The following is a 26,097-nucleotide window of genomic DNA, read 5'->3' on the forward strand; positions in this document are numbered from 1 at the left end:
CAACCATGAAATAGCCTTCAGTTTCTATTCTGCCCTATTCAGCTAGGGAAAGATTACCTTTGTTTAATTCACAGCTATCAAATCAACCAAGTTTCATGTTTTTACAGTGATGATATATATTATACATACAGTGGTACCTGATGCATAGAAGGCAGTAAATGGCTTTGTTAATGTTTGTGTCATAGGTGTACACACTTTTAGAAAGCACACAAACCCCCTGTGGATAACCTCATAACCATATCTTAGGGTATACTTGCCCATTTGAGTTAATTCTTCCAACTCAAGTATAAAAACTCAAGTTGCATTAAAGTAGGTATACAAACGGAAGAGGAAGAAAATGTTAGAGAGTGGTTCTACTCTGAAAAGTGACTGTAAAAATGACACTTCCGTCCCCTATGTTTATTCAGGGTCACTTGAATGACAAAAATAAAATTGTAGCATTTCTTACTTCCATGAGCTCTACAGAGCTAAGGAGTTAGATTCTGTTTTATCCTGCACATGCCAGATTTGGCTAGTATATCTTAACCTATTAATCTGGGCAGTCACTTAGAAGGAAATAAGTAACTGTGTAAATGAAGGTGCACAGGTGTAAATGGAGACCTAATATAAAAGTACAGAACCTTTATCACTAGTGATGATGCACAAATGAGGAGAACTCAGCTGCAGGGCCTAACAGGCAGGGTGAAACATCTTTTTACTTATAAACTGGGCGCATGTGAAATGGAAAAAAATGAGACAAACTTGGAATTCCATAGTGCTGTTTTTGAAGCATAATTTTTCAAAGCAGAGCTGCACTTTAAACATTCACCCTTGTGGTTTTCTCATCCTATTGTATGTAGGTGTTTCAATCTTATTTTTGATCTGAGACCGTCCACTTGCCCAGCAAAACAGCATTATTGAGCTTTAGCATTCACTTTGAATTTTCTCACGCGTCTTTTCTATTGTAATTTAAGTGAACTAAAGTGGTGGCCTCACTTTATCAGTTTCCTATACTTTCTATCTAAAGCAAACAGACCTTGAAATGTAAGATTATTTTATTGCAAATATTTGAAGGCTTATTGTGACAGGATCAGGCCAGATGGCTACAAGAGAGTGTTCCTGTTGGGAACCAGGAAGTGGGCGGGCGGAGCCTAAGAGGAGGATCCACAGGGTCTGGAAACCAAATAATTTTGAGGGACAGCTAATGAGATAATAGGGACGGGAGTGAGGTCAAAGGGTCAAACAAAGGGAACCTGACGGGAACACCGAGCAGAGAACCCTGGACAGTGCCCACTGCTCCTCGAAGGCGTCAAGGGAGCCAGCGGATACAGGAGAGTGTTCCTTTTGAGTACCGGGACATGGGCGAGTGCTAGCTCGCCCACTGCTGAAAGCCCCTCCTCCAGCCTAGGAAGGGGCTACTAAATCCGGAACCCAGCTGAGTTCAGGGGACAACAAAAGCAACAACAGGAACAGGCTTGGGGGTCAGAGGACCAAAACTAAAGAATGGAAGGGGACACCGAGCAGAGAACCCTGGACAGCGTCCGCTGCTCCTCGAAAGCATTGAGAGAGCTGGCGGATACAGGAGAGTGTTAGAAAGCAGATATATTAGTCCCAGATTAAGTAGGTCCCTTTTCACTGGGTAAGGTAACAGGGCAGTTCCGGAACAAGCAGGAACTTGCTGGAACCAGTTAAGGCAAGCAGGCTGATAAGGACGTCTGGAGCCAATTAAGAAGAAACTGCTAGAATCAATTAGGACAGGCTGGCTAGTCAGGGAATCTGAGTTTAAAAAGCACCTCACTTCAGTTTTGTATTATGCATGCGCAGAGCTGGGAGCAAGAGGCACTAGGAGTTGAGAGTGAGAAGACATATTGTGGGAGGACTGAGGAGTACAAGCATTATCAGACATCAGGAGAAAGGTCCTGTGATGAGGATAAAGAAGGTGTTGGGAGGAGGCCATGGGGAAGTAACCCAGGGAGTTGCAGCTGTCGCACGGCTGTTCCAGGAGGCACTCTAGACAGCTACAGTCCACAGGGCCCTGGGCTGGAACCCGGAGTAGAGGGCAGGTCCGAGTTCCCTCCAAACCTCCCAACTCCTGATCAGACACAAGAGGAGTTGACTTGGACTGTGGGTTCCACCAGAGAGGAAGGTTTCTGGGCTGTTCCCCGACCCATAATCTCTGAGATGAGCAAATCCACCAATAAGCACAGGACCCCCCAAGGTAGAGGAGGAACTTTGTCACATTATGTAAACCAGTTGGCACATTTACCCTTAAACTTGCTTACTGCTTTGTAGAACTATACAAGTAGTTGCAATAAGATAACCTCCCATTGCTGTTCCAAGACTTTATTTAAAAAATCCCAAGAATTATTAAACCTGAAGAAGAAGAGAGTAGGTTAGTTATTTACTTCATTGGTTTCAAAAGCCTGTTGATGACTGTAGCTCAATATGTATAACTTGAAAAATGTTTTCATTACCTGCAGATTTCTGTTTATACCACTGCAGCACAGAGACATAGCTACAGATAAGAGAATTACACCTCAGTTGTTCCAGCCATTGGAATGAGGGGCTTTGAATTCTGGAACCAGTTGGGTCAGTGAGACTGGGCATTCGAACTTACTGTATGAGAGAGCTAGCAGTGCCAGAGGTGTACGTTTGAATGAGTCGGATGGTATCATTAAGAAAGCTGGGGTATTCTCCAACCTACTAGAGAAGGGGTAAAATGTGCTCTGGATTGCCACTAGCTCTATCTGGAAGATGGTCTTTCACCTCCATCCTCTGCCCTACCCCACAAAGGTTGATGAAAGACCCATCTCATTCAAAACCCTATTTTTTCCCTTGTTACAATAGCTGTGACATCACTCACCAGAGAAACAAGGAAGCCTGTAGTTCTCACTTTTTAGAATCTGAGTACAGTATTTTCAAGTAGTTCTCTAACAACACTTTGAAACACTTTGAGCCAGTTTTTCTTCAGAATATTACAGGTTTGTAATATATACAAAACCTGTGCAGATACTAATTTTTAAGCAGAGAAACATTTTTTAATTTGATCAGTTTTTCTCTACAGTTACTGTTAGTCAGAAGTAAAGTTTATAGATCTACTAAAAGGTGCAGATGGATTAAACAAAATGTATCTGAGGAATTTCTGGTATATCTTTGTTGCATCTATTTGCATGAGGGGAAATTGTCTGGTGGGAGCTTTGTATTCTGCTGGTGATGATTTTCTAAAAATGGTCTTCTGGCCCACCCTGAACTAAGTTCTCTTTTTCTGTTGGAGCAATCAAACTAAGGCACTCTGGGATGCTGTCACATGGTGTTGCTCTCCTCCGGCAGATAAAAATGTAATCCTCTCACAGAAGCTCAGGAAGCTTTAAAATGTTATAAACTTCAGAAGGTAGTTCCTCTATGTTCTAGTTTCTGCTTGAATTGTGTAGGCATCACTAGAATTCTTCCATATCCTATGGATCCAAGCCTACAAGCCATACAATCCTTTGCTATATCCTGCTAGAACTTTATGCAGAAGTGTTGTGTGTATTCTTGTGTAGGATGAGGATTCCCTAAAGAATTACGACTTATTTTAGGACTTGCTACCAGTATAGCTTAAGTGGATCACAGTGGGTTTTCAGACAAAAACGAGGCAGAGAGGTTTTTTTTCTTTTTCTTATTTTAGTTTTGGGGTAAAAGCACCAGTCGTGTCTCAGTTTATAGCTCCTGGGCCTCTGCTTGGTATTCTTCTTCAAATCTTAGGACAGGTCAAACTTTTCTAATTTCCCCCCAGGTACCCACGGTGTTTATAGTGCACCTCTTACCTCGCTGGGAACTATCACTGAGTCTTTTTCTGTATGATTGGAAATGGGCTTCTCTCTGGAGCCTTTACAGAGCTGGAGATAACCTTATGGAAAGATTTTCCTCAAGGCAGAACCCAGGTGACTGCATGGGTAAATTGATTACCATCCCACTGGATAGTATCTACTCAAGCTGCAAGGAGCCCCATGTATATACAGTAGATTCTGTGCTTAAAGGGGCTTTCACAGAAGCAAAAACATTGGTGGCAGGTTGCTGTCTGTTCACTTCATAGTTTGTTAGAAAGTGACTCCAATCATCAGTACTGCAGCAGAGATATTTTTGCTTCATCTTTCAGCATGGCTGCTAGTATAGCAGCAAATAACACTGGCAAATAGACATATTGAACACCGCTCATTGCCTTCAGATTCCAATTGTAAAAGAATATTTCTTCTCCAAAGTCTTAATGCCTCTCCTTGCAATATTAATTGGAGAACTGGTAGGGTGCCTCTTTTTGCAAGGACTAGTTTCAGAAGACCTGGTAAAAATGCACCAGTTGAGGTTTATTTGATTACTGAAATGCCTCATTCTGGTCTTTGGCTAAAAATTAGTAGATGGATTAGTTTATATAATTATATTAGATCATTGTAAAAATACTATGTCATTGTCAAAAAATTAAACTCCAGGTAGGTGCAAAATATTTTGTCCTGTCCTTGGATCACACTCTGGTTTGCCTGGATATGATGGGAAGAACAGCAGAGAAGGCGGGAAGACTCCCATATTTTCATGCAGCCCAAAGGCTCAATATAGAGAAATTCACTGCTCTTAGGTATGTCTACACTACAATTTAAAAACCTGTGGCTGGCCCATGCCTGTTGGCTCAGGCTGCAGGGCTGTTTAATTACAGCGTAGATGTCTGGGCTTGGGCTGGAGTCGAAGCTCCAGGACTTTGCAAGATGGGAGGGTCCCAGAGCTCGGGCTGCAGCCTGAGCCAGAATGTCTACACCGGAATTAAAAAGCCCCACAGCCCGAGCCCCACGAGCCGAGTCATTTGTCACAGGTCAGCTGTGGGTGTCTTACTGCAGTGATAATCAGATTTGCAGGGCACTGACTAGCCACTTTGGTTATGATTGTAGCCAGGGCCAGCTCCAGGGGTTTGACCACCCCAAACAGCCCCCTCCCCCCCAAAAAAAAGCCGCGATCACGATCTGCGGCAATTCAGCAGGAGGTCCTTTGCTCCGAGCGGGAGTGAGGGACTCTCTGCCAAATTGCCGCCGAATACGTGAAAGTGCCACCCCTCTCTGGAGTTGCCACCCCAAGCACCTGCTTGATAAGCTGGTGCCTGGAGCCGGCCCTGATTGTAGCTGTAAATTTTGGTTTAAAGCAAGAGGTTGTCTTCATATCTTGGGTTATTGTATATCTGAGCTGGGTTCAGAACAGGGCTCTGTCAATATGTTGAATGATTTGAAGGATTACACTGAATTTAACTATGCCCATATTTATGCTTTCCTCTGGTTCTTTTCTGTATCCTCATTGTGTTCTTTCTTTAGGACAAATCGGAGTTTTCATCTCTGTATTTCTGTTCTCCTCAGCTTTAAAGTCCAGGCTTCTTTTTTAATAGAAATAATAAATAAATTCTGGAATTTGGAGCTGAGATTCTCAAGTGTTTTCTGTAAGGCTATTTGCACCCTTTCCCTCCCCCAACCTCCTTTGACCTTATCAGTATTGATGGGTTAGGTGACATATGACTAAATGAAATTGATCTAAGTCCATCTCACATTAGTGTAATGCATGAAAGGGGTCATTATTTCTATTGATCTTTACATATTCCCAAAATAGACTTTTTTCCCTCTAAAGCCTTTCTTTTAATATGCCATTGTTATCCGGGACCCAAGTAGTTGTAGTTTGTCCCTCAGACTTCTCTGGAGAAGGAAACGACATGAGAAATACTAGTACAATGTGAGCCTTCTGGGAGGTTTTACATAGTTAAAATTGGTAATAAAATTGACAAAAGTTGTGGTTAAGTGACACCCTTCCTTTAAGTCCCAATATCATTCAACCTTTCAGGTTGCAGGGTAGTCTGAAGGAGTAGTATGGAACTTAAATGTATCCTGCACATGTTATATTTTTCTAAGAAGTGATGCTGATCCAAATGGGCAAATGTCAATTCCTACCTGAAACTATTTACATCTGGAGAATAAGTGGACAAAAAACATACCCTTTCTGAACAAATCTATCTTTGTCTTATGATTAAGAACATGTAGTCAGTCAGAGGGTACTTTGCACTCCGTAGTCACTCATGGAGACTAATGGAATTGTTCTATTTGATTTAAGTTTTTGAATGATTTGATTATACTTTAAAGTCTGAGCACATGATGGTTATAGTATGGAAGATCACTATTCAGACTTCAGTTTCAAGCAATTGTCAAGGAATGTAGACAATCTTAAAGTAAATAAATAACTTTCCTTAAAGAAATCCAAACAAACTTTTACTTTTTGCTTCAGATGGCTGAACAGTTCAAAAAGTTGTAATCTTGTTTTAGGGTTTTGACCAGCTGCGAATAGAAGGTTTACTTTGCGATGTGACGCTAGTACCAGGCGATGGTGATGAAGTATTTCCTGTTCACCGAGCTATGATGGCATCAGCTAGTGATTACTTCAAGGCTATGTTCACAGGTAGTGCTTTTGTTTCTGTAATAAATTTGGACTCTGAGCTGTTTTAAGCTTGTCTTTTGTGTCAGATACGCTAATAAATGGCTAATATACATACTAGATCAAACGCTTTTTCTTCCACATAATATTACTATCATAATCATAAAAAATCAAAATATTTTCATTTAATTGAAATTAAACTTCAGATGAATTAAATTAGCTTTTTAATAGTGTAAGAATACGTATATTATTAGAGTGAACTCTTTCAAATGTAATTGAAGAGCCCATTTTAATTTTCTTTCTTAGGTGGAATGAAGGAACAAGATTTAATGTGCATTAAGCTTCATGGTGTGAACAAAATAGGTCTAAAGAAGATTATTGATTTTATTTACACTGCAAAACTTTCTCTTAACATGGACAACCTTCAGGACACTCTAGAAGCAGCCAGTTTTTTGCAGATTTTACCTGTTTTGGACTTTTGTAAAGTGTTTCTGATCTCTGGGGTAAGGTGTTTTGATTTGACATTAGTTTCAAGTTCTGACTTTTTTAAAAAAACACAGCGATTGTGTAATATCCATAGGCGAGGATTTAAGCATGACACTGGATAACTTGGATTCGCATTCAATAAGTTCCTCTAGCTTCAGAGGAACCATAAAATTGAATCTTATTTACTGTACCTAACTCTAATCACACTAAGCTTGTGATTTAAATATCATGGCACATTAAAAAATGTAAGACCTTGTTGCAATTTCCAATTTTATTGCATGAACTAGAAAATTAGATTCCAGTAAACAGTAGTCATAATTCATTAGTTGGTTACCGGATTTCTCTCACTGATGCTCATTTTTTATAACATACCGTAGGAAAGTTACTTGGTGAATTAATAGTAAGATAGTCACTATTGTACAGTGAATTATTTGTTATATTCTCTTTATACTTATGTGTCTTGTATATAACATTTTCTTATGCGGCATATGAAGCACATAATTACGTGGTTGTCACTGAAATCTTTACTGTGTTATCTTTGAGTTGATGAGGTTGCAATAATGTTCTTTAAACAAAGTGCAGTATACCCAAATACAGGGAATATGTAGGGGATGCTACAGTAATGTTAGTTACATGAGAAGGTAATTATAAGGATTTTAATGGTGACAATTGTGTATTTCTGCGGTACGCTAAAAGAAAAAACTTTTACCTTGAATATATACTTAAGTCTTTCATCACAGTGACTTTGATAATAGGTTTTGTAAGGGACAGAACTCAGTTGTTTAATAGTCTCTGTTTTCTCCCCATTAACTAATCAGAGGATCATTTTTATAGTTTTTTAATATAAAATGTAGTCGCCCGCGTGTGCTCGCTCTCTCTCTCTCTCTCTCATGTGTATATATAATATGCTCTGTAAATGTAACGCTTAGCAAAGTTATCTCACTGCTCTCATTTGATTGAACAGTTTTTTAAAATAAAATCACAGCATCACAAGATGGGACGTGTGCAAGTGTACACAATAATAGATCTGGAGAGACTTAACTTCTGAATCTCTGGAGGTTTTCCCATCACTTAGTTGTGACCTGAAAGAGAGCATAAAAGGGTTTGTCTGCACTAGGAGTATAAGTGGTGTTTTTACAATAATTGAAAAACTCACACATTTTACAGCACTACTTAGCGCCCAGTGTACATAGACAGACAGTCGCATTTAAAACCCAAGGAGTGGGAAGGATACTAGAATTGACCATGACAAGTGACCACAGTTTTAAACACTTTTCTTTAGTGTAGCAGTATGGCAAAATGAGGTGTCTTGGAAAATCCATTGGCCATGTCCACACTAGGAAATAAATTGAGGCAACTGATCATTCCTGCAAATACAGTTAAACAGGAAGAATATGATAATTCCTGCAAATACAGTTAAACAAGAAGAATATTCTTCTGTGAAAGGGAGATGTGACGTCTTCTCTGGGAGGACAGGCTATATTATTACATAATCTACTCTTACTAGGAACTTTTTCTTGCCAAAAAAAAAATTCCCCTTCTGACCTTCTTTCCATTGCTTTGAAATGATTTCTTCTTGAACTTTGTAGAGCGTTTTTTGATCTCAGTATGAATTGCCATTTCTAAAAAGTTATTCTAAAAACTGTAGTAAGGTAGGAGAGTGTTACATAGAATGTTAAGCACTTTATACTCTTATCTCTGAATTACTAAAATTGGTGGCTGGGGTAATGAAAATCAGATAAAAAGTTCTCTCAAGGTGAGGGGTGTAACTCTATTTATTACACAGTCTTACCATGACATAAGCAAGCAAGAAAACACTCAATGTTGTGAGAATTAAGTATTTATCCTGCAAAGAAAATACTGAAGAAAAGCAGGCAAATAAACAATTTTAGTTCACTTACAATCTTGGCATATCTTATTCACCAACTTGCTTAAAGAATTTCAGATAGGCAGATTAGTGAAAAATTAAACAAATTAAATCCAACATAAATTGGCTGAGGTAAACAGATTATCTCCTCTCCAAGAATATGATGTCCAACTACTCATGCTTGAACAAAAAAAGCTGTTAATAAACCTTAAATTGCAATAAGATTTCAATATAGAGTTAAATCAATGTCAGAAATAAAGTTAGCCTGATTCTTGGCAATGCTTATGCAGAGTTTCTCTCTAGCAGAAACTTGAGTTTTAATGGTGGCATGTTTTTCCAGTGCAACGCCAATGAGTTTCTGCGCTCATCTGTTCCTTGCTTTGTGTGTGTTTCGTGTTTTGTGAACTCTCCTTTTGAATACTGTATCAGGCTGTTCATCATACTTTCTTAGGGAAACGGTTGTTTTTGTTCATTCTAAATAGGATCAATTTAAAGGAATTTTTTTATCCACTTTCTCATAGATTTAATTGAAGGTGGAGAACACATCTCTCATGAGTTTGGTTAGATTCTGGTATCAGTGTTTCAAGTTTTTCTGTGGGTTCCTCCTGTTTTTGAATGGGGTCAATACTGTACTAAAGCATTTGTAGTAAAAGTTTTACACTGTTGTCTTTTATGGCATGCTTTCTGGCCGAGATGGGTCTGAGAAACATTTTAAGTTTTGCTTTATTCACTCCATTTTCAGAAATATTTTTATTTCAAAAATATCTTGGGGTACTTTCATAAATTCTAGGGCCAGAAGGGGACCATAGTGATCTCTAATCCGACCTCTTGTATAGCACAGGCCACAGAACCTCACCCACTCATTCCTTGATTTGAAGACTTCAAGTTACAGAGAATCCACCACTTATTCTAGTTCAAACCAGCAAATGATCCAGGTCCCATGCTGCGGAGGAAAGTGAAAACTCCTCAGAGTCCCTGCCAATCTGACCCAGGTTGAAATTCCAGCCTGATTGCAAATATAGTGATGAGCTAGACCTTGCTTATATGAGCAAGACCCACCAAAAAGACCTGGGAAAAAATTCTGTGTAGTAACTCAGAGCCCTCCCCATCTAGTGTCTCATCTCTGGACATTGGGGATATTTGCTAATAGCAGGCATGGATTGGCCATACGCCATTATAGACAGTTTCATCATTCCATCCCCTTCATAAACGTATCAAGTTCAGTCTTAAAATAAGTTAGGTTTTTTGCTCCCGTGCTCCCCTTAGAAGGCTGTTTCAGAACTTCTCTTCCTCCTGTGGTTAGAAACCTTTGTCTAATTTCAAGTCTAAACTTATTGATGGCCATTTTATATCCATTTGTTCTTGTGCCCCTTAAACATAGTTAGTTACTGCCCCCTGGCATCGCTAGTTATCACCCATCATTTTGTATTTGTTGGTTCAATTAAAACATTTCTGTTACGTACTGTCATCCTGACCTTATCTTTTAGGAAGGGTTAATGTGTTCCTGTTATCCTTGAGGAATGTTTTTGTACCATCCTTAATATCAGGATGTTCTGGTACCACTTGATTCAGGATGTGTTTGCATGAGCAGTCTGTGACTAGGACTTCTTAGGAGTGTATATTTTTGCAATATTAGCCCTGTTCTTGCCAAATTCTGTAAGCAGGTCCTGCCTCATACCAAGGGCTTATGTCTGAGGCTCTCTTTCTACTACAGAGCCTGAGGATGTCGCTGTCAGGGTGATGCTCTACTTCTTCCATGATCAAACCATCTGAATGATGCCTTCTTTTCCTTAGCAGTCCTACCTCGGGTCTTCTGGAAGATTCATCAGGACAGGGCACAGGTCATCCTCACCACCCCCATTGGCCCAGACAATTTTAGTTTCCTGTCTCTTACTCATGTCACCTCAGTCACTGATCAACAGTCAGCCTTTTTCCAAAGTCCTGACCCAGGAAAAGAGCAAAATCAAATATCCCGATCACTCCATCTCAGACTGTGGTTTTAGGATGGTTGTCGACTTTAGAACGTTCATACTCTGAAGCTGTACAAAGCATCCTTACTAATAGTAGAAAGGATTCCACTAGAAAATGCTGCATAGCCAAGAGGAGGCATTTATCTAGGAACAATAAAAATGTATATCCCCTAAACTGTGGATATTCCACTTATTCTGGACTGTAAAAGCAGCAGTGTGTCCTGTGGCACCTTATAGACTAACAGGCATATTGGAGCAGGAGCTTTCGTGGGTGAATGCCCACTTTGTCAGCATGCATCCAACGAAGTGGGTATTCACCCACGAAAGCTCATGCTCTAATATGCCTGTTAGTCTATAAGGTGCCACAGGACTCTTTGCTGCTTTTACAGATCCAGACTAACACGGCTGCCCCTCTGGTACTTATTCTGGACTATCTTCTTTCCTTCAAAACAACAGGCCTTTCTATCAATACTTTATGGATCCACTTGGCAGCAGTCAGTGTATACAACCCACCTTCTCAAGGTTACTCAATTTTCACTTACTCACTGGCCAACAGATTCTGGGAAGGTCTAATCAGAGCCTTTCCTGTTCTGAGGGAGCCTACTTCTCAATGGGACCTAAATCTTATTCTTTCAGTGCTCACTAAGCCTCCCTTCGAGTGGCTGGCGTCATGTTCCATGTTTCTCCTGTCCATGAAGGTTGGATTCCTGGTAGCCATCACCTCAGTCTGTAGCAGTGCATGGGATTCTTCTGTCCTAAGTCCTTGTTGAACCTCATCAGATTTCTTTTGGCCCAATCCTGCAATTTGTCTAGGTCCCTCTGTATCCTTTCCCTACCCTCCAGCGTATCTACCACTCCTCCCAGTTTAGTGTCACCTGCAAACTTGTTGAGGGTGCAGTTCATGCCATCCTTCAGATCATTAATGAAGATATTGAACAAAACCAGCCCCAGGACTGACCCTTGGGGCACTCCGCTTGAAACCGGCTGCCAACTAGACATGGAGCCATTGATCACTACCCATTGAGCCCGATGATCTAGCCAGCTTTCTGTCCACCTTATAGTCCATTCATCCAGCCCATACTCCTTTAACTTGCTGTCAAGAATACTGTAGGAGACCATATTAAAAGCTTTGCTAAAGTCGGGGAATAACAGGTCCACTGCTTTCCCCTCATCCACAGAGCCAGTTATCTCATTGTAGAAGGCAATTAGGTTAGTCAGGCATGACTTGCCCTTGGTGAATCCATGCTGACTGTTTCTGATCATTTCCTCTCCTCTAAGTGCATCAGATTTGATTCCTTGAGGACCTGCTCCATGATTTTTCCAGGGACTTGAGGTAAGGCTGACTGGCCTGTAATTCCCTGGATCATCCTCCTTCCCCTTTTTAAAGATGGACACTACATTAGACTTTTTCCAGTCATCCGCGACCTCCCCCGATCGCCATGAGTTTTTAAAGATAATGGCAAATGGCTCTGCAATCACATCCGCTGGCTCCTTTAGCACTTTCAGATGCAGCACATCTGGCCCCATGGACTTGTGCTCGTCCAGCTTTTCTAAATAGTCCTGAACCTCTTCTTTTTCCACAGAGGGCTGGTCACCTCCTCTCCATGCTATGCTGCCCAGTGCAGTTGTCTGGGAATTGACCTTGTTCGTGAAGATAGAGGCAAAAAAATCGTTGAGTACATTAGCTTTTTCTACATCCTCTGTCACTAGGTTGCCTCCTTCATTCAGTAAGGGGCCCACATTTTCCTATAAAACTTAGGGCCGGCATTAGGGGGTAGTTAGCAGGGCAACTGCCCGGGCCTCATGCCACCAGGGATCCCACAAAACTCAGTTGCTCAGGCTTTGGCTTCAGTTTCTGGGGCCTTCAGCCCCATGTAGTGGAGCTTCAGCTTTCTGCCTTGGGCCCCAGGAAATTTAATGCAAGCCCTGCTTGGTGGCCCCTGTGAAACCTGCTTGCGGGCCCCCAGGGGGCCCCAGACCCCTGGTTGAGAGCCCCACTGCTTTAGCTGGTTGCTCCCTTGATGTGCTCTCTTTAACTGAAAGTTTTAGCTTTTGGGGGTTAATTTGTTGGGCGAATTAACCTGAACTGTTTTGCTGTGTAGGCAAAAACATCCAAAATATAAAGAATGCTTACTTGGAATGAACTCTCCCTCTGCTCCTTCTGGTAGAATTGCTAATGTTTGTCCAGTTATAACCTTTCTCTGCCTGTGTATAAAATATCTGTGCTGTTCAAATATTTCATAAAGTTTTTTTTTTTAAAGAGAAATCTTACATTTTTGCTTAGGCTGTTCCTTTAAGTACTGAAGCTTTGCCATTCATTTCAATGGGATCACTTTTGGGGCCAGTAATAGTGGTTGAGATATTCCATTGCCTGTTAACGAGCCCTTTCATTCTTGGGTTCCATACAATAGAAGCAGCTTCTGTGTCTACCGTAGCCGTTATAACATAAGCCATAAAAATTAAAAGGAACTTAAACTATCATGTAAATGAAGTTCTATACATTACATTGCTCTGTATCCTAGCAGTATTTGGAGAAGATTGTATCTGCGTACTGTATCTTGTCCAATTTTTGAACATTTCAGTGCGAGTGATTATTAGACACCCTGCTATTTGTCAGGGTTTTTTCCAGATGAAAACCAAGTATATTTTATATATTTTAAAAAAGGGAATAACTGTAAATCAAGCTAGGATTAGTCTATACAATATAATGTAGTCTGGTACCTGTCTCAATGCTCAATAAAACCAATCAAAAATATTAATTGGGCTAGTGGAAAGGTAGCTTTCAAGAAATAGCCTTTCTCTGTCTGTGTATTAAATTATTAAATGTATAAAATTATTTAACATTTTAATCAAAATTGAAGTTAATAAAGGAAAATAATTTATTAATCAAGACAAGCACAGAACAGGGCACAACCCCATTAATGCACGTTGGGAATAACTAATCATAATGCTTAAAAGGATTATGCACAATAAAGTTGCAATAGATCAGATTCATACCAACTAATTAATTAAACCATTAAAACTATTTAAATTTTAAAGAGGAAATATTTTGCAGAATAGATTTGAGATGGTCTATTTTCAGATCTGCAGATAGTGTTTAGCAGAGTATCATGCAAACAGTAGCAATATAAAAAATGGATGAGTCAAACAGGAATTGTAAAATTCATAACTAAGGGTGGCAAGTGCATTGTGGATATTAATTAGATCAAACACAGAAACAGGATTTAAACCTTCTAGTTTAAAAACAATTTTTTAAAAATCTACATGTCAGAACTTTCTGACAGGCATGCACTCTACTCTGTCTGCATGTTTCAGTGGAACATAAGCTCCCTGGATACCTACCTGTACCTCTTTTGTCTTGCATTTGACTGAAAGCATGTGTTTCCTGGACCACTGCAGTCTGCCATAACACCATTTTCTGTCTGTCCTTTGGAAATAATCCCGCATCTTTCTATTGCATGCAAGTTCTCTCATTGGATAGCTGTGTTTTAGCATGTACCTTCATGTATACCATATATATTCATTCATTATCCCGTTCGTTTATAAGTCGACCCCCCAAAATGGATAGATAAAAATAGCAAAAACTGTATGACCCTTTCATAAGCCGACCCTATATTTCAGAGGTTGGCAAACTTTGGCTCCTGGCCCATTAGGGTAAGCCGCTAGTGGGCCTGGACGTTTTGTTTATCTGGAGCATTCACAGGCATGGAGCCCTCAGCTCCCAGTGTCTGTGGTTTGCCGTTCCAGGCCAATGGGAGCTGTGGGAAGTGACTTGCCACTTCCTGCTGCTCCCATTGGCTGGGAACAGCAAACCACAGACACTGGGAGCTGAGGGGCTCCGTGCGCGCAGACGCTCCAGGTAAACAAAACAACAACGTATTAGATATTCAATTCAGTGACTCCATAGAGTTTAAAATCATCAAATTTTGGTGTAGACCCGTTTATAAGCCAACTCCCGCTCTTTAGTGTGTTGCTTTTTTACCAAAAATATTTGGCTTATGAACAAGTATATATGGTAAGTAACTCTTGCCTTAGTTACAAGTTAATTGAGTTGTGAGACACCATGAATTGGCTGCTTATTGGAGACAGAGTATGGTTGTCCTATATGTTTTGTTTCATTTTTATTATATAACTTGAAACGGGTTTAGAAATGAGACTACTCCCAATTACACTAGTGTTAAATAAATTTAGTGTGTGTTGTTCCCCTTAATTTGCCACTAACTTATGTAATTATGAAGCCTATGAGGAAAATATATAGAAATTGGCTTGATACTGACAAACTTTAAAGGAAAAATAAAATAAAAAATGTGTGAAGTTTCATAGAATACTTGGTAGGTGATTATTAATTAATTTGTTATCTAGCTTTTGATATAAACAGTTTTGTACTTCTTTCCTAACAACTGTAAAGCAAGTTTAATTCAAGTATATGATGTACAGGCATTTTACTGTATAAATCCTGTTAGCCTGCCACCTGTTAATATTCTAGTTTTTAAAAAATAATATTTACAGGGCTTGGTTTTATAGAAGATTAATAAGGGAATATGGAACCTTTCACCTCTCTCTTGTTTGAGGGCATTGCAGGCCATCTGTGAATGAAGATTATCATCTGGTAGTTCTCCAGTGGCCTATGTAAAATGAGTTAGTGTTTTTAGGCCCTGTTCCTGGTGAAGAAAAACCATCGTCACCACTACAGTTTGCTGATTTGTAAATTGCTCAAATATTGAAGCGGCAGTACCACATTCAGGAATGACATGCACATGATACTGATAAGATCCCACGTGGTGAACCCAAACAAATGGGCAGCTTATGTTTCTAACTTAAAACCTGCTATTTCCCTGGACGAGATCTTTGAAAAAACCCAAATGTTCTGCGATTTCTAATGGGCACTGCAGTACTGCTAGTCCCAAACGTTAGTCATGAGTCAGACTCCAATTATCAAATATGTTTGGGTTATTTTTCTCGTCTCTGGGTCTTCAGGCTACACTCAGGTGATGTTGTCTAGCTTTTCCCCCGACCACAAAGATAAAAACTTACTTTAAAAAAAAATTGACATTCTTTTGACCCTCAGAACTGGGTTTTTAAGAAAAAAACAAATATAGTGAGATTCCCCTCACCAGATCCTAGAGCCTGGACTCCAGCGTGAGCCCAGAAATTTTCACAGCAATGAACAGCTCCGCAGCCTGAGCCCCGCAAGGGCAAATGAGCTGGCATAGTGCAGCCATAGTGTAATTGCTGTATATATGTATGCTGTGTCTTCAGTACACCACAGACTCATTATTGAAACTAAGCTTTAAAATTAACAGTTTTCTGTACATTAGTTAGGGTTAGGCTTGGCAGAATTCAGTTGTTGTTTCTTGATAATTTTGACAGATAACATCAATGTTTATTTTAAAGATTTCTTTTTAGATTTTTATCTATTTAAATATTCAGTTGCACAGAATTATGAGTAGTCAGGCAATGGGGGTCAGGTTATTTAATGACAGCAGACAGCAGAGATTCAAAAATCTAAAGCTTTATAACTGTTAAATCACAAGTTGTCTACATCACATGTCAAAATGTACACTACGTATCCTTAAATCAAACCCTAATAATTTTTCAAGCAGCATTTTCTTTCTTTGCTTCTTTGTAAATTTTGATTGACAAAAATATTTCCCTTAACACTTTTTGTGTGTATGGTAAAATCAACATTTATCATTATGTACCCATCAAAATCTAATCCTTCAGTGCCTGGTTATGGCACACAAGTAATCTTCTATAAAGAACATACCTAAGGAATTAAAAATTCAGAGTAAAAGCTGACTGTATGAAATGTGTAGCATTGGTTAAACTGGCAGTGTTTCTTTCAAACCCTTTCTGTTAACTTTGATCCGGAGACTTTGAACTGTAGACATTTCTGTGCTTTGGGGCATGTTAACCTGTTAACCTGTCTGGTCACTAAATTCTTAACTATTATTTTCCTGCTTTTGTTTTGTATAGGGTTACCATCATGTAAGAAAATGTTTCTTAGGGAGCAACTTGCATAATATAAATTATGCATTGTGGATACTGTTTATGGAGGGTAGCTTAGGTGTGGAGGAGAATAATCATAAAATAGTACAGCTTATTTTACTGTAAACAAAAATTAATGAGGGGGGTGTTGTCTGAGCATGGGAATGTGTTAGGAGTTTGAGGCCAATTCCTGAGCTACGCATCCCTCCTCTTACTGCACTTTCCCCATTCCAAACATATAAGGATGTTTGCAGAGCACTTTGAAGATAAAGTGCCTTATAATTGCTATGTATCATCACTCTAATATAGCAGATCTGACATATAATTAATATATGCCATCTATTCTCCAGTAGTCTTATTTCTTTTTTCAAAACAACAAATCCTTACTGGATCTTTTCTTGCAATCATGAATATACACATCTTACTGAATATTCATTTGCTCATATGCATAAATCACCTTGAGCATTGCAAAATGATGCAAATATTGCTGGTTCCATAGTATTCCTTAAATTGTGTATTATCCTAATATGCCTAAAAGAACAGCAAATTAGGGAAAAGTGTTTGATTCCTCTTTCTACTCACCTACTAGGTTTCTTTGGACAATTGTGTTGAGGTTGGGCGGATTGCCAATACGTACAACCTCCCAGAAGTGGATAAATATGTTAATAATTTCATCCTGAAGAACTTGCCTGCGTTATTAAGTACTGGTGAGTTTGTGAAACTCCCCTTGGAGCGTCTTGCCTTTGTGCTCTCGAGCAATAGCCTTAAGCACTGCACTGAGCTCGAACTCTTCAAGGCTGCTTGTCGCTGGCTACGCTGTGAGGAGCCTCGAATGGAGTATGCTGCAAAACTCATGAAGAACATCAGATTTCCACTGATGACACCACAGGATCTTATTAATTACGTACAAACAGTGGATTTCATGAGAACTGACAACACATGTGTGAATTTGCTTTTGGAAGCCAGCAATTACCAAATGATGCCGTACATGCAGCCAGTCATGCAGTCAGAGAGAACTGCCATTCGATCAGACAGTACTCACTTAGTAACATTGGGGGGAGTGTTAAGGCAGCAACTGGTGGTCAGCAAAGAATTACGGCTGTATGATGAAAAGGCACATGAATGGAAATCATTAGCTCCCATGGATGCACCTAGATACCAACATGGCATTGCTGTGATTGGAAACTTTCTTTATGTAGTTGGTGGACAGAGCAATTACGACACGAAAGGGAAAACAGCGGTTGACACAGTCTTCAGATTTGATCCTCGCTATAATAAATGGATGCAAGTTGCGTCTTTAAATGAAAAGCGTACCTTCTTCCACCTAAGTGCCCTCAAAGGACATTTGTATGCAGTTGGTGGTCGAAATGCAGCGGGTGAACTAGGTAAGTGTATTTTATCTTGATTGTATGAATTTTGGGCTTTCTTTTCCTGTCTTAAAATGATGCTGCCCTGTGAAAAAGGGAAGAAAAACAAGAATCCTAACTTAATTTGTTTTCTAATTATTTCTTTCCAGCAGCATCTGTAGAGTTTAATTTGAACACTGTCAGTGAATTTGTGAAGGAAGCTCATAATAAATTTAACTTGTAGAATAAAGTGACACATTGCTGACTGATTTAGATATGTGATGTCCAGTGTTTTCATCTTTAGCATCAAACTATTTTAAAAAAATCTCACTGCCATTTATTTAATGTTTGTGGAAGCTTCTACTGAGTTTTGCGAAGTTTCTTTAGAAGGAGCTTTAAACATTTGACTGAAGAAATGTTTGCTTGCAAATAGATGAACCTTTTCTAGTTCTGCCTCCATTTAACAGTTGCTTTTCAAACACATCATGTGGCTTGCATGATACACAACCTTGTATATCATGTAAGCCAAAATAATTTAACACATTTTTATTTGGATAAGAATGTCTCTTTTGTATTTGAAGGAAACCTGTGCAGTTGCGCTCAAAAGATGTGACTTTTTCTTGTAGTACTTGCAGTAATGATTTTGGAATATCAGTGTTTTAAACATGTTTGTTGCTCAAAGGCAGGCTGATAACTTATCTGTGAGACTAAAAATGTTCTGACATACTCCACTTGTTTTACACTAAAAATTACTTGTTCTTTTCCATAATCTTTGCTCCTCATGGTTGTGTCTCACTTCCTATTAATCCTCCATTCTTCACTCCCTCCTTGCCAAAAGTTGTAATTCATTTTACTTGAAGAGGAAAAAAAAGATCTAAGTAAAAATTAGAAGGAATAAAATAGGCTCAGACTACAATAGGCAGTAGCTAGTCACTACTACAATAACCAGGAGCTGATTTAGCATAAGCCATCATAAATGTAAGTTTATTAAACTTTCTCTCCAAAAGCAGAGTTGATACAGATTTGACTATATATACCCATTTGTAAATTTTGTCTTTGTGTATTAGAAATACAATAATGAGATGCAGTATTATATTTCACATTTCTGATTGCATAATATAATTTCACTTACTTAAATCACACTAAGTATACACATTCAGGTGTTTTATTTAAGCTTGCAGTCTCTCTATCTCATCCCCATTCACAGCAGAGACTTGGCAGCAGACCTGGCTTTGTAGTGAAATCTCCTGTTACTAAAACTTCATTACTTTTGTGTATATACTGCAGTGTATTTTATAAATGTACTGTGAAGTATTGTCTTAATTAAATTAATCCAAAAAAATGACCTGATCGTTTTGTGATGTAGCATCTGATTCTCTCCTCTCCTCTCCTCTCCCTCCCTCCCACTTTACTCATTCAGAAATCTGCAAAATTCAGAGGATCTGCAATGGATTTCCTAGTCATATAAAAAACTTCCTTTTTGGGAAGTGTATAGTGTTACAGTTGTAGACTTTACTATTCAAAACTTTGCTAAAAGAATTAAGAATTGATTTTTTGTGTTTTTTGGTGTTAATGTTAACTGTGTTTTTAACATAATTTGGTTCTTTCATGCAGCCATTTCATGATTTATATCTAAATGCATTTCTAGCTAAAATGATTATGATTGGTAACTTCTCACTTCATCTGCCTGGTGGTGCAACATGCAGTATAAGTTTAGTGTCTTGTCAGTGTACCTATTGTATAATTAATTAAATTAATGAATTAGTGTCAGAGCACCTGAGCTTCAGTGGAGGACCCATGTTAATAGTTCACCCTAGGAGGATAATCCATTCTGCCTGTTACTTGGCATGGTGGCACCTTGTCTCTCCTGTTCTCTGCCTGTGGTACACAACAGTTAAGTCTCCTGAGAACTGATATGCTTTGGTCTAACTGAAGTAATTGGACCAGTATAGGGGTATCTGGGTAAGGCTTAATGGTCTGTGATATAAAGGTCAGACTTGATGGGTCTCTTCTGGCCTTAAACTCTGATTTTCAGTTCCAGCAGACACCTAAGGAGCTTTAATCAAACTCGCATACATAGATGTTCCTGTAGTATAATATTTTGCTGTCTACCAGCACAGATTAAATGGCTTGTAGATGTCCTTTTCTTTGCATTAGGGTTACCAACTTTCTAATCGCACAAAACCAAACACTTTGCCCCACCCCTTGTCTGAGGCCCCGCATCCTCTTCACTCCATTCTCCCTCCCTCCATTGTTTGCTCACCCCCCACCCACACTCACTTTTCTAGGGCTGGGGCAGGATATTGAGGTGTGGGAGGGGGTGAGGACTCTGGCTGCAGGTGTGGACTCTGAGGTGGGGCCAGGAATGAGGGGTTTGGAGTGCAGGAGGGGGCTCAGGGCTGCGGCAGGGGTTGGGGTGAGGGCTTTGCGACGGGGTTCTGACCTGGGACAGGTGGTTGGAGTGTGGGAGGAGGTTCGGGGTGTGGCTCAGGCTGGCCTTCACTTACCTCAAGCAGCTCCTGGAAGCTGACAGCATGTCCATCTCCTAGGCGGAGGGGCCAGGAGGCTCTGCACTCTGCCCACGCCCGCAGGCGCCACCCCCACAGCTTCCATTGGTCACGGTTTCCTGGCCAATGGGAGCTGCGGAGCCAGTGCTCAGGGTGCATGCCGCCTGGGAGGTGGACATTCCAGCCACACCTGGGAACCATGTGCAGTTAGGGCTGGCAGAGAACCTACCTTAGTGCCCCTCCCCCGCCCCTGCCTCCCTGTGCCACTGACTATTTTGGCAGTATGGTCAGCAGTCCTTGGCGGTGCTGAGCAGAGTCACCAAGGTCCCTTTTCAACTGGTCGTTCCAGTCGAAAACCGAACACCTGGCAACCCTACTTTGCATCATCACCACAGCTCTCTTTGATTTAATTGTGGGTTGTGGGAACTGATACATTTAGAGGTAAGGCTTGCATGCTGGTGGAGAATCCACTTGGAGACTGATCGTCTTCTCGTGTATTGTGCTAGAAGCCAACAGTTTTTATCTCTTCCCTGAGTGTGAAGGATTTATCCTTTGGAACCATTTTGTGTTGGTGATTCCAGTTGACCTCGAGGAAAAATGTTCTTTATTTTTTTAAAAGTACTTTTTACATGCCCAGGGTCATGTCAAGATCTCACATGTGAAGTGAGTCTCTCTACCTACAGTCTGCTGTATAAACAGCAAAGTCATAAAATCAGTCTCGTACTTTCCCTGACTCCAATATGGTGGTTTGAGTTTATCTAAGACACTGATTAGATTTGATATACATGAGACTGCTCATGTCGGTGTCAGTACACAAAGTTGCAGCAATTTTATCAAATCACATCTTCTGTTAAACTGATGCAATTTTGTGTGTAAACCAGGCTTTGAATTTACAGAGACACTGAACCTATCTCAAGTGATACATTCTGACCTAAATTTCCTCTGCAGTCTCAGTTTAAGACAGAAATGAAGAATATTCGGTGTAACTTTTGTGTAGAGTACTATTAAACTGCTGCTCAGGTGATTTCCATGTAGAGCTGGCAAAGTAATTTTGATCCTTTCGCATGGAAAGCCTTCTATATAAATGTTCAGTATTCTGGTTGCCTAGGATTTTGACTTGCGGACTGAAATTATTCTATTTTTCCTTCCCATCAATTGCTATCAAACTCAGGTTTCATTTTAATGTGTCCCTTCATAAAAACTGGCTGTCTAAAGATATGAAATCCAGATATGAAATCTCTCCTCACCTCAAATAAAAAATCCTAACTTTTCATAAAACAGCAGGTTAAATGTGCATTGGAAAACTGTTATGGAATTTGTCCTCTTGGATTCAAACTGATTTCAACTTCTTAGTTATTGTATGTGATATGAATTTCTGAAAACTTGAATTAAACTTTCCAAGGAGATTGGGTTTAAATATTAGCTTTCTATATGTTAAACTATCTCTTGTCAATTCTGTTGTACTGACTAATTTACCATCCACTTCGGGCACAGCAGGATCTAAGGGTCAGATTTATTAAAATACATATCTTCTAATTTTTTTTTTTCAAAAAGTCTCCTTTAATCAATAGTAAAAGGGATACTTCTATGGGGTCCTTCAGCCTTGATACCTAAAACGTTTCTCAAATAGTTTAAGCTTATCAAAACGGTGTAGTGTTACTTTTCACAATAGCAATGTCTGTTTTTCACTAGTGGTGGGATAATAGTAATTTAACAATACATATCAGTACCTGTTTGAAACGTTCGGAGGGAAGTTACCAGAATTGAAATTTGGCAAAGACCACAAATACCATATGTATTCTAAAATTGTAATGAGTTTCTTTAAGGCCTCATTTTCAAAACAGCAGAAGTGCAGGGCTATGGTCAGCTCTACATCTAATTTGAGCATAAAATGACCCCAGTTGTGCATGGAAGTAAGATATGGCTGGTTAAGTGGGGTTGCTATCGGATAGAGAAGGGAAGCCAGAATCAGGGAGAACACTCCAGGGAGCGTATCTGTTGGAACAAACAGAGGAGGTGACTGAGAAAAGGAAGACTCCTAAGGAAAGAAGGTGTGGAAGACAAATTGGGAGGTGCCTTACAGAAAAGCCTGAGAGATCAAAAGGTGTACAGACAATCTCCAATCATGATAAATGCTGGTAGATTGATAATAGCAGGGGTGGTCAACCTGGGGCTCCGGAGCCGCCCCTATGTGGCTCTTCATAGGTTAATATGCAGCTCCTTGTACAGGCACCGACTCTGGGGCTGGAGCTACAGGTGCCAACTTTCCAATGTGCTGGGGGGTGCTCACTGCTCTGCCCCAGGCCCTGGCCCTACTCCCCCCCTTCCCCTGAGCCTGCCATGCCGTCGCTCCCTCCTCTCCCCCCACCAGAGCCTCCTGCGCATCGCATAACAGCTGATTGCGGCGTGTGGGGAGGGAGCAGGAAGCACTGATTGGTGGGGCTGCCGGAAGGCAGGAGGCGCTGCAGGTTGGAGTTGGGGGAGCGGATGGGGGACTGCTGACCTGTTACTGTGGCTCTTTGGCAAAGTACATTGGTAAATTCTGGCTCCTTCTCAGGCTCAAGTTGGCTGCCCCTGGATAATAGGCTCCCTTTTTTGGAAGACAAATAGGGGTAGCCAGAGCTTGTTGGGAGAAAGGATGGTTGTATTGTGAGAATCATGTAGCCTGACTGGGTCTGGGGTGGTGATACAGGTTAGATAAGCATCCTGCAGTTTTGATGGTTAATCTCAAGATATTCAAAACTCTAGAGATTCTTGGTTCTCCAATAACTAGTTTTGTATGCAGTCTTGTGAATAGGAGCTTGTGTGCTTTCGTATGTATTTTTAAGTGTCTTGTTACAAAACGTCATATTGTATTGATATCATGTCATGATGCAACACAGAGGGTGTAGAGAATATTGGATTTTCATGAGAACATTAGAGCAGCATGGAAATTTCAGTTGTGAGGCCTAGTTAAATAAAGAGATTCATGTAAAAACAAAATAATTCACCAGCGATGTGACAGCTGAGAGAGCAGTGGTATTCAATTTGTTTATTCAGAGAATTGTCCTTGTCAAATTTATAAATGGTGGTGACAACCATAAAAACCCTCAGTAGTATCCAACTGGGTCACTCTGCGACAGTAACTCAAATACCAAAGAGGATGCTGTATAAGAGATCCTTTCAGCCTGCTAGTAGGAGTAGTAACCATTGCTATGCTATATTTGTGAAAAAGATGCAGCACTTTCCTCTCTGACAGGATGATCAAATGAAAATCCTACAAGCGGGAACAAAGTAGAGTTCCGTTTCCCAGTGCTGGAACACCCTTGTACGTGGACAATATGTCTGCCGTGCATCGGGGGTGAGCCTCCCAGCCCAGGTCTACAGACCTGTGCTAGTAGGGCATGTGCTAAAATAGCCATGTAGATGTTCTCACTTGGGATGGAGCTTGGAGTCTCAGGCGCACCCCAGTCCCCTAGACTTGAGAGTGAGAGCTGTAGCCTGAGCTGCAATGTCTACACAGGTCTTTTTAGCATGCTAGCATGAGTCCGGGTAACACAACTCTTGCTCTGGGCGAGGAGGCTCACTCCCAGATGCACTGTACACATACTCTGGGTGCTCCTATAATACGAGTAAACAATGGTAATACATCTCAAGACTCATTAGAAGCTATTGGGACAAAACTGATAAATGTCTATGTGCTGCACAGACAATACCACAGGAGGCCATGCTCCAGGTGTGCCTTTCGAAGTATGTATTCCTTTAATTCTATCAAAAAGATATTCTGGGCTGTTTTATGGTATACATGCTCGTCAAAAGTTCCTCTGCTCCAATATAACAAAACCTGGTGGGATCATTCAAGCTTTTGAGAGAGAGAAGGAAACCTTCTCAACCTATTTAGAATGTACCAGTCTAGTTAGTAAATTACCTTCAAGTATGTACTATATCTGCTTTCAAGAGACGCTGTCATCTTACTGGGGGTGGGATAGAGGGGGCATTGATAGACTATTTAAAAAAAATCCTTTGAGAAACACCTTTAAATACTATCTGCTATAATTTTTTTTAAAAAATATTTTTCTGATGCCTTGTTGAGGTTTACATGGGCCTTGTTATTTAGGGAGAAACTGACTGACCATGCATGGAAAACAGTGAAACTGACTGTAGGCAATGTAAAAACCCTGGAAAATAGCTAACTTCTGTTAGTTGTGATAATCTTAGAAGTTAGTTGTGAGTGTAGCATCCACAAGATTTTCAGTCACTTATGATCTTCAAGTTTATAGTAAAAAGCAACAGAGTCCTGTGGCATCTTAAAGACTAACGGATGCATTGGAGCATAAACTTTCGTGGGTGAATACCCACTTTGTCAGATGCCACAGGGCTCCTTGTTGCTTTTTACAGATCCAGACTAATACGGCTACCCCTTTGATACAAGTTTATAGTGTTCATCTCAAAAATGAACACTGCAGCTATATAGCTGATGTTCAAAAATTAAGGATTTTGGAACTGACAATAGTCCATTCTCAAACAGGCAATTCTTTTATAACTCTGTATAAGCCATAATATTGTACACTAGCTTCTGCATGCTATATTTGCAGTCCCCTCTCCTAACTTGCCTATGCGTCCTCATCTGCAGATCCTCACTCCAGTTGGTGTAGGATGAACAGCTGTTTGGTGTGTTGGAGATAGAAGAATGAAGTGATGTGGCCATCAGTTGAATTTTTGGTTCCTGCTAGGTCGTCTGTGACTCTTTTTTTTTTTTTTTTTTTAGTTACTTATTCCATAGTGTGCTTAATATTTCACCAGAACTTGCTTTGTTTTTTTGAATTTTTTTTTCCAGAATACCAAGAAATTCCAGGAAAAAACTTTACATATTGTCCATGTGTTCACATTGCTGGGCTAATGAAATTGGTGGTGTTGATCCACTACTGGGAAGTTAACAGTCAAACTAACAGGGTGGATTGATTTAAATCATCGATTTTAATCGTGATTTAAATCAGCAGGCAGTTAACTTTGATTTAAATCATGGATTTTAATTACATTTGCATTTGTACTTAGTTATTTTCCTAAAGAAAGATTATTCTCTTTGGTGGTAACCATTAAAACATAATGTGTTGCAACTAAATATAGCCTTTATGCTAAATTTGGTGCTGCTTTTTGCAAATCAGGAAGACACGCTATATCTGTACACTTCTATTTGACCAGTTATGTAGCTTAACTCTCCTCCTTAATTTTTACATTTTTATTATGCTAGAAAACAGTGAATAATGCATTTCTTATTTACTAGATGGTTCATTTTTTTTTTTTACTTGTGCAATGTGTCAAGTTCTATTTGGATGGAAATTCAAACACAAAAATGAAAAAAACCATTTTAAAGTTACTTATTTTTTTAATTAGTTTAATAAAACTACCTTAAATGTCCTGGATACATAAGAAAAAAATTGATCAAAATGATCAAAACATGTTTTGCATATAAAAACTAACAGATTTATGAAGTAAAGGAACTATTATCTACAGTTAGTTAGTGAATCAAAGTGATTGCTTCT

The 26,097-nt window shown here is 39.8% G+C and overlaps 1 protein-coding gene across 7 annotated transcripts in view; it reads left to right on the forward strand.

Moving 5' to 3' along the window:
- KLHL13 (kelch like family member 13) overlaps positions 1-26,097 on the forward strand; it is a 127,459-nt gene that overhangs the window by 90,780 nt on the left and 10,582 nt on the right. For all 7 annotated transcript variants that reach the window (XM_030575249.1, XM_030575252.1, XM_030575251.1 and 4 more), the window contains 3 exons: positions 6,303-6,435; positions 6,718-6,914; positions 17,312-18,107. In XM_030575249.1, the coding sequence (XP_030431109.1) occupies positions 6,303-6,435; positions 6,718-6,914; positions 17,312-18,107 (1,126 nt within the window). The remainder of the gene's footprint in view (positions 1-6,302; positions 6,436-6,717; positions 6,915-17,311; positions 18,108-26,097) is intronic.

The sequence above is a fragment of the Gopherus evgoodei genome, chromosome 9 (assembly GCF_007399415.2).
Source record: "Gopherus evgoodei ecotype Sinaloan lineage chromosome 9, rGopEvg1_v1.p, whole genome shotgun sequence".
NCBI lineage: Eukaryota > Metazoa > Chordata > Testudines > Testudinidae > Gopherus > Gopherus evgoodei.